Consider the following 9030-nt stretch of genomic DNA (forward strand, 5'->3'; position numbering starts at 1 on the left):
ATTTCATTCCTACATAAATAATAATTTTATTAAAAATCATTTAATAACATTTTTATTAAAAAAATTAATTAATGTATTAAGCGTTTAAAAGTTTATTAATAATGATTATTAAATTTTTTCACATTGAAAATAAATAAAAATAAAATAGCTTTTAATTCATATAAGATATTTGGGCTTCATTTGGGATAATTTTTTTAGTTCTTGTTATAGTAACTTTTTAGTACAATTTTTTTTTTTTTGTTGAAAACAACAAAAACATACGTTGGATTCGTCTCATCGAGCCCTTCGATTCGAGTATAAGCTCGTCAAAATCGGAGTCCGTTTGGTAACTCAAATTGTGGTTTGAACCTTCCAACAACGCTTCGGGTCCATGATTCGGACCCATTTGGGCTCGGATTTGGTCGAATTTGGTGTCGTTGAGTTCGTATTTCCGAGACGCTCAGTTCGACTATAAGCTTGCTGAAATCGGAGTTTGGGTGCGCTAAGAATTAATTTTTGAAATTTCCAACTAGCTTTTGCCTCAAGATTCGTGCCAGATCAAGCTAATTTTGTGATGCCGTATCAACCTTAAAAAAAAAAAAACTACTAACCGTCCTAATTAACTGACCCTTAAACTCTCATCTCGTGAAATTACTAATCAATCCAAGAGAGCATTTATTTCTTCAAATTTTGGTCAAACCTTCAAAAACTCTTCACTTTCCACCGTCGCCATACCTCCTTAAATATTTCCAAAGCACACTAACCCTCTCTCTCTCTTCCAATCTCTCTCTCTATCTCTCTCAGCTTCTCTTTGAAGCTTGAAAGAATAAGCAATGGTTTCTACTAAAGTTGCCATCTTCTTGGTGGCTCTGCAATCAATCTCTCTGCTTCAGCAACCAAGCCAAGTCTCAGCAGAAATACTCTCCCCTCTGCTCTCTCCAATCCTAAGTACTTCTCTCTCTCTTTTTCTTCTCGTCTCTTTTTCCTCTTCATCTCCTCGCAGTCACAGATATAATCAGCTTTTTCATGGCGAGCTTTCCTCTTTGGCTTTGAAGTTTAGGGTTTACAGTTTATGAGAAGAATTAATTGGTGATTAACAGATGGATTATGCGACGCTGTGAATTGTGGAAAGGGGATTTGCAAGGTCTCTGAAAATCACACCTTTGGGTTTATGTGCGAGTGTAACCCTGGCTGGAATCAGTTCAACGGTTCAGATCATTTCAGCTTCCTGCCCTGTGTTATTCCTCAATGTGAGTTTCTTTCTTGTTTTTCTTCTTGCTGATCCTTAATTAATTTGAGCTTAAATGATTTTTTATTAATAAGCGTAGGCATGATTAAGGTTAGTAGGATAAACAAAATTTAGTGAAGAATAATAAAAAAAAGAATATCCTATATATATATATATATATGATTTTAAATATATTTTGACAAAAATTGATCAGAATATCTTATTATATATATTTTTTATTTTTTTATAATAAGTTGGGATATTTGAATATGAACATATTTAGTTGAGGATGACCGTTCGGTCTAAATTTTATTGAATAAGTTATTTTTAAGAAATTATGACAGATAGTTAGAATTAATTAATTATCATTAAATTTTTATTGAGAAGATCAAATTATAATGATATTAAATTGAAAAAAAAAGTGTAAAAAAACATCACGATAGATTTCAAAATTTTTTATTTACTTTAAGATGCGTGCAGAATATAAATAATTTGTAGATCTCATAATTTTAAAACTCAACCTAACAAAAAAACTATTTACAAAAACGTACATAGGAGAGGTTGAATTCGTCAAATATAATTTTCTTTTAGAAGCCAAAGCTCCGGTGTGTAAAGCAGTGAAATTGTGAGGGTTTAATTGGATTTTGACTGCGACTAATTCCTTTTGAAATTTTATTTAACTGATTAATGCTGCTTTCTGATTATCATAATCGCTTTCAACAAGCGTTGCCAAACGCGTGGCGGCTTAAGCATGAATAAAATAATAAAAATAATTACTATGAAACTACCACGTAGCATTCCAGAAATTTATTTGGCATTTTGAAAACGTTTTCGTGGCCGAATTGGTAACCAAAGCTAACTAAACAGTCCAAGATACTCGATGAGTAATTTGAGCAACTTAGGAGGGCACAATGGTAAATAGTTAATGAGGAAAGAAAATTTTAATTTGAATAGTAATTCTTAATTTTTCAAAATTTTTTTTTTTTTTTGCCTAATTGTTTATTTGGATTTGATGTTTGTTCTTTTGATGGAGATGTTGAGGGAGAGAGAGAATTTGGCATAGTAACATTTATACACTCATATTCATATGAATTCAATTAATTAAGCTTTCTTTTGAGACAACTTTTTTGCTGCTTTTTAAAGTAACTTTTTAGTATAAAAATTTTTAATTACAAAAATTTATGGACTAGAAAACTGTTTTCAAAAGTAGTAAAAAGTTGTCCCAAACGAAGCCTAGGTCAATCGTTAAGCTTAATTTGAGTTTTGCGGGACTAGTTTAAATCTCCGAAGGTTTTGAGACTCGGGCTTCGTTTGGGATGACTTTTTTACTTCTTCTTAAAGCAGCTTTTTACTAGAAAGCTATTTTTAGAAATAGGAAAAAAGCTATCCCAAACCAAACTTTAGGCTTCATTTGAGACGACTTTCTTACTGTTTCTTAAAAAAGCTTTCTAGTACAAAAAAATTAAACGAAGCCTTAGGTTTCATTTGGGACAACTTTCTTATTGTTTTCTAAAACAGTTTTCTTGTACAAAAATTTATAATTCAAAAATTTTTTTACTAAAAAACAGATTTAGAAAACAGTAAAAAACTTATCCCAAACGAAACGTTAGACTCGACTTAAACCCATAGAAATATATTGGATCCAATGTCATCAATTTTTTCAATTTCCTCACTTGGTCTTTCTAGATGAGAAAGTTTCAATGTTATTCTCAAACTCTATTATGAGGGAGAGCTAGCAAAGATTTAAATGAGCAACTTGTAAAGGGTATATGATCACTACACAAATTACAAATTGTAACGAAAATGAAGTAATCTCTTCAAGATGAACACAAATTTGTACTTAATATTCTAATCTAATTATTAAAAATAATCATTAATGAAAGAAATAAATGAATAAATTATAAAAATTTATGAATTACTAAGTTTGGATGAAATCCTAATAAAAGATTAGGGATCCACCCAACATTGATAAAATAGTCATACATTTACTTTGGTTTGATAAACTTATTTATTTTTTCTTATAAGTATTTTACCAATGTTTGTTGCAAACTAAGTATTTTATTTGAGTCAAAATTAGCATAGGTGATTGAGTTGCTATTTGTTTTGGGGACTAAGAACATTGATTGGCTAAAATCTCTACAATGATTGTATCTTCTTAGGTTTTTAATATTGGACTATAATTATATCAGCAGAACTAATGATTGAGCATAAAGAGAAATATTTAAGTGCTTTGCATGAAATAATAGTTATAAAATAAGACTAATATGCTTATAAAATAAGAAGAGACAAGAATGAAATGCTAACTTAAGATCCTATGGGAACTTAGATATTGGGTACGTAACTTATGCTACAAAACTTATGATAATTCAAAATTGTCCGTTTGCAAGTAGTTCTTCGTAGTAGATTTGAATCATTATTTTTTGAAAGATCCTTCGAAGGTTGCAGTCACTGTTGAGTGTAGTTATTCACTTGGAGGCATAAAACATACAAAGAGAACAAGTGTCAAGAGCATTCAAGGGCAATTTAATTCAACTATCATCATAATTAATAGCGAACGCCAATATATATATACTTTAGTATGACCTAGCCACAGAGAGAGAGAGAGAGAGAGAGAGAGAGAGACAGAGAGAGAGAGAGAGAGAGAATGCTTGACATTCTATGATGAAGAAGGGTCCAAAGTTAACGGTGTGCAAGTTTTGATGAATTTGATGTGGAGTGGGGTTTGAAGGGGCTTTTAATTTGAAAAAGAAAATATTAGATAATTCTAAGGCATAATAACGAATAAATAGAGGTCAAATTAAGACTTTATTATTGCTTTTAAAGCAGTTTTCTAGTGTAAAATTTTAATTTTTATGTTAGAAAGCTATTTCAAAAAGAATAAGAAAACTGTTTCAAACGAAGCCTAAGATGTGCTCCTTACAAATTTTCCTAAATTAATTTATTTATGCTAGGGAGTGTAAATAAAACAGGACTAAATTTATGTTAAATACATACTAGTCAAATATAATTTTAAGCCAAAAACTTAAGTAGATTGGTGAGCTTTAATGAGAATGTTATCAAGCTAGTAATGCTTATTCGTAGTCTAAAATGAACTTTAATGAGAATGTTACCATGACATTTGTTATAATAGTTCTTCATAATACATATGAATCAATTATTCCAATTTTTTTTTTGTTGTTTTCAGGTACCATAGATTCCTCTTGCTCCAAAAATTCTCTAGCTCCAGCACCTGCACCTGCACCCTTTCCAGCACCTCCTACCAACCTTTCGCTCTTTGATCGTATGAATCATCATTATTTGCAACGCATACCAACAAAATCTCTATCAATAATACAAAATTATTGCTAATAATTATCATTCTTTCATTATTTTAATTCAAAAAGCTTGCACTTGGAGCTTTTGTGGAGGAGGCCAATGCTCTCGAACCTCAACCTTCGAGCACCGATGTGAATGCAAACTGGGATACAACAATCTTCTCAATGTCTCCATCTTCCCTTGTTACCAACAGTGTAAGCAGGCACTTCAACAATTCTGAAACACTTAGGTTGTGTTTGTATAGTGGGAATTGGAGTGAAATAAAATGAATTTCATTTAATTTCATTTGATTTTCATCAATCTAAACAAATACTTTAAAAAATTTTAGCATTAGTTGCTTGAACTAAATTTACTTAAACCGCAGGCTCCATTGGTGGAGATTGTGTGAACTTGGGTATCAACATATCAAATTCTTCATCCTCACCATCTTCATCCACAAATCTTAATGATAATTCATTTGGTGGAGGTGATGGCAGTGGCTCAATCATCCAATATTATTTTTCTTCTCTTTAATTTTTTTCTTCTCTTTAATTCTGATAATTTTATACTGACCTTATTGGCATTTTCATGCTTGTTACTTGCAGATCTCCCTGCTCTGAATAGCTTCATGTGGTTGTTCATGTTGCTTTCTTCTTTGATGATGATTTGACTTAGAATAAGGTAGCTGGGATAGATTACTACTTTCTTTGATTGAGATTATTTAGTTTTGCTCGAGTTTTAGTACTATACAAGTTATTCATGTGCAGAGATGAGGGTTTTATGCTGCTATCTTTTACATATGATATTATCTCGTGTTCTTTATGATGTTGTCAATAATTTTTGATTTCATGTAGAAATGTATGGAGGAAAGAATATTGATTGTTTATCAGAGATCTTTCCTTTTGTATAAATGACTTGTTTTTGGAGAACATAATTACATTTTGTGATTAAATATACTATCCTGATTTGAATTTCGAGGTTATTGTTTCTTAGTTTTTAAGATAGCCTGATTGTATTCATGTTTGAATGGGCTTCAGTGCTTTTGGATTTACGCTGAGATCAGTACAATCCTTTGATATTGTATGTAGCATTAATCTTAGTATAAATTCAAAGGCAATGAGGCCCATCCTGATGTAAATCATTAGGATATTTTGATGCAATATTTTCTTATAGTATTCTGTTGGAGCTCTTCCCTTGAACTGTCACTTGTCTCCAATAAGCATCCATGGAGCCTCAATAAATCAATGGCTTACTCTCTGTCCCCTCCATATATTTGTAATAATCTCTGCCAAGAAGAAACTCAAATCACTTTTGATTCTTGCATTTAAATTTCTTAGTACTTTGTGGCAGCTGAGAATAGATAGAAACCTGAACAAATCGCTTGTAATCCTGAAAGTTTCTCACTGTATTTGCTTCTTAATGGTGTTCCTATTTGCTTTCATATGATTTGAGTTTTGCTAGGATTCTTCTCATCAGCATTGAATAGTGTGTTCAGATTTGGCTTTCAGTTAGCAAAGAAGAAAACAATAACTAATAGGGTATGGCTCCTGCAATAATTGGCACAGCTCAGCATATTCTTGCATGGCCCAGACCCCAGATGCATCTCAGTAGCCAGTGGTGTTATGTGAGGAGATGCTCTGTAAAAAATACAGTTTATGTTCCTTTCTTTTGTTACAGTTAAAGTTGTTTGCTCAGTAATCCGATTATTCCAATCTCAAAGTTCCATTGTCGTCTACCTGCCTACTATTCTCTTTGTAAGTGAGGTTTCGTTTGGAACGGCTTTTTATTGCTTCTTAAATAAGCTTTAAGAAGCAGGAAAAAAGCCTTCGTCACCGATGTTCGCCTCTGACGCCTCCAATCGCCGCCGTCTTCTTCGTGTTGACCGCTCCGTCGCCGACAGCGCCACCTATAACGCGTGATTTTCCTGTAGCATACGTGAACCGCAATAATATTGCTGCCAACAACCACACAATCTCTGATCCCCATAAGATATTTCAAAGATATTACCTAAAATATTAAGTTATACAAAATAGCATGGAAGCTTCATCATCCTCAATCTCAAAACCAGCTTCTGTCTTTACACAACTTCAAATCAGAATTACTTATTCAAAATTTGCTCGAACTGAGATTCGACTGAACCAGATCATATGGATAAACTCCAATATCCGCTAAATCATTTTAAAAAGATCTACTTTTTAGTTGAAATAAAATTGACTTCGAATTGAATCATTAACAACCTTAATAAAAACCATATGAAACTGCATATCAATTGACTATGCCATGACTGCTTGATAACTGTCCCCACTACAGCTTTAGAAATCTTGGTTTCTGCAAAATTCTTTAGCTTTGAGAGGTTAACCTCAATCCCAATCCAGGTCCCCTCTCTCCTTTGGAAGGACCTCTGCATGGTTAGTAAGAAATCACACTTTCCATGACTTATTGTTCCCCTTTGACCTCTTTTCTTACCATGTTCCTTAGTAGTTTTGTCCTTTTATTGCATTGATACTTGCAATTTTTGTTTTTGTTTGATCATTGGAAATCAAATTTCCAATAATTGACTTAAAATTAGGGGTGTCAATATTTGACCCGACTCGAATCCGGCCCAAAAATTTTGGGTTCGGGTCAATCGAGCCCGAAAATTTCGGGTTCGGGTCAATCGAAACTAAACCGGGTCGGGTTCATGTTAGATATTTTGACCTGTTTGTAAAACTGGGTCGGCTTTACCCGGAAATCCGAAATCAACCCAGTTAGACCCGTTTATAATTAATTTAGGAGAGTTTTAATGGATTTTTATGAAATAAGTAAATGATATTTCAAAAAATTATAAACATTGTTGTCCAAATTAAATTAATCTTGATTTATTTTAAATTAATTGAAGTAAATCTTACCTTAATTTGATTTAGATTTAAATAAATTAGAATTAAATAAAAAAATTTAATAAAATATATCCTAAGCGGGTCGGGTTCGGGTTGACCCGGACCCGAAGCGGGTCGGTTTCGGGTTTGGAAAACCAAGTTCATCGGGTCAATTTCGGGTTGGATCGGAACCCGACCCGTGACCCGATTTTGACAGCCCTACTGAAAATGATGGTTGTTGGCATTTTATCATAAAATAAAATTTGTGAATCATGTACTGTAAAATTATTTGACTATTTTTTCTCCTACTTTATTTATTGATGATAGATATGTAAGGGCGGAACTCTTAGTATATAAAGAGTTATTTGTAATATGCCCCTCATGAATTTTATATTTTGCCCACAACTGATTTTATTTGCATGCAATTTGTCTCTCCAAAAATCGGAAACCCTCTTGGCCTCACGCTATTTTCATCTGATTATGTTGAACTTCTCTAATACTAACAAATAAGTCTGTGAAAATTGATTATGCGCAAAATAAATTATTTTTGCATCCTTATATGTATTTTTATTTTTTTACAAGTTTGCCACTTGCCCCCCTTGTGAACTAAGGCTGGTTTCGCCACTGTAGATACGCCATGAAGATCCAAATCCTTATTATCTGAATCCTGATCTGAGCCATAGTGAAGTGTTAATTGTTCCATTTTTCACACATATTTTAGAGCCAATAATATTTAGATGCCTGCACTTACAAATAGTTTCAAAAGAGATAAATTTTGTGAAGGCAGGGGAATATTAAGGTGCCAGGCTTTGCTAAGGAGCAGGCCTTTTCACTGTGGCTATGATGGCTGGGCTATTGACCTCTCTGTTGGAACTTCTAGCTGCTTCTTTCTGAGTTTTTGGCATTCAGGATTTTTTTTTGGTTAATATATAATATATAAAATATAAAGCATAGTCGAATTAAGATATTATGATTAAATTTTAGTTTAGATAATTAAAAAAATATATTGCATTTTTTGGAAAAGTTGTCTATGAAAAAACAATAATTTCTTTTAAAAAATGACCCTTGTTTGATTGGCCGGCATATATATTCGTATGAGCTCAAGCCACATTTAACCTCTTGAATTTGACTCTATTAAAAACATTTTTTTTAATGATTTCTTGAATAATCTTTCACAAATTTGATTATTATTATTATTTAAAACATTGCGCACCTATAAAAAGAGGCACTACAGAAAAATCACTCGTTACCAACGAATTTTTTTTGCATAAATTGTTCATTTTTCAGTGAATTTCCGTCCAAAATTTTCCCATTAGTAAAACTGCCCAGAAAATTTTTCCAGCGAAAAAAAGTAGTTGGAAAAGCTTTCCATCAAAAAAAAAAACTGTCGGAATAATTTTCTGATGGCTGTCCGGCGGAAAAAGTCCGCCGAAAAATTTGAAAATTTTAATTTGAAATAAAGAAGCCGCCCGCCTTGCCTGCCCACCCACTACAGCAACCCGCCTACCCTCTCTCGCTGCCTCAATGCCTGTTCACCAGATTGCTTGTCGTCGCAGCTGCCCGCCAACACAACTACCCACCCTACCCCCACGTCCATGGGTAGGGCTGCAAGCGAACCAAACGTTCGATGAGCTACTCATTGTTCAGTTCGATTAAAGTTCATTTGTGATCGTT

The 9030-nt window shown here is 32.9% G+C and overlaps 1 protein-coding gene across 1 annotated transcript; it reads left to right on the forward strand.

Annotated features, from left to right (window-relative positions):
* Positions 1-714: 714 nt before the first annotated feature.
* On the forward strand, positions 715-5475 carry LOC110115297. The gene is made up of 6 exons (XM_020848488.2): positions 715-927; positions 1080-1229; positions 4392-4487; positions 4591-4716; positions 4887-4988; positions 5107-5475. Exons 1-6 carry the CDS (start codon positions 813-815, stop codon positions 5169-5171), a joined length of 654 nt encoding a protein of 217 aa, XP_020704147.1. The 5' UTR covers positions 715-812; the 3' UTR covers positions 5172-5475.
* The last annotated feature ends 3555 nt before the right edge of the window (positions 5476-9030 follow it).

Source organism: Dendrobium catenatum, unplaced genomic scaffold, assembly GCF_001605985.2.
Source record: "Dendrobium catenatum unplaced genomic scaffold, ASM160598v2 fragScaff_scaffold_261, whole genome shotgun sequence".
Classification (NCBI taxonomy): domain Eukaryota; kingdom Viridiplantae; phylum Streptophyta; class Magnoliopsida; order Asparagales; family Orchidaceae; genus Dendrobium; species Dendrobium catenatum.

Coding starts and splice junctions, on each gene's coding strand:
- LOC110115297 (XM_020848488.2), top strand. CDS start 813: ATGGTTTCTACTAAAGTTGCCATCTTCTTGGTGGCTCTGCAATCAATC. Junction 4,488..4,590: donor CAACCTTTCGCTCTTTGATC/GTATGAATCATC, acceptor TAATTCAAAAAG/CTTGCACTTGGAGCTTTTGT. Junction 4,989..5,106: donor TGATAATTCATTTGGTGGAG/GTGATGGCAGTG, acceptor TGTTACTTGCAG/ATCTCCCTGCTCTGAATAGC.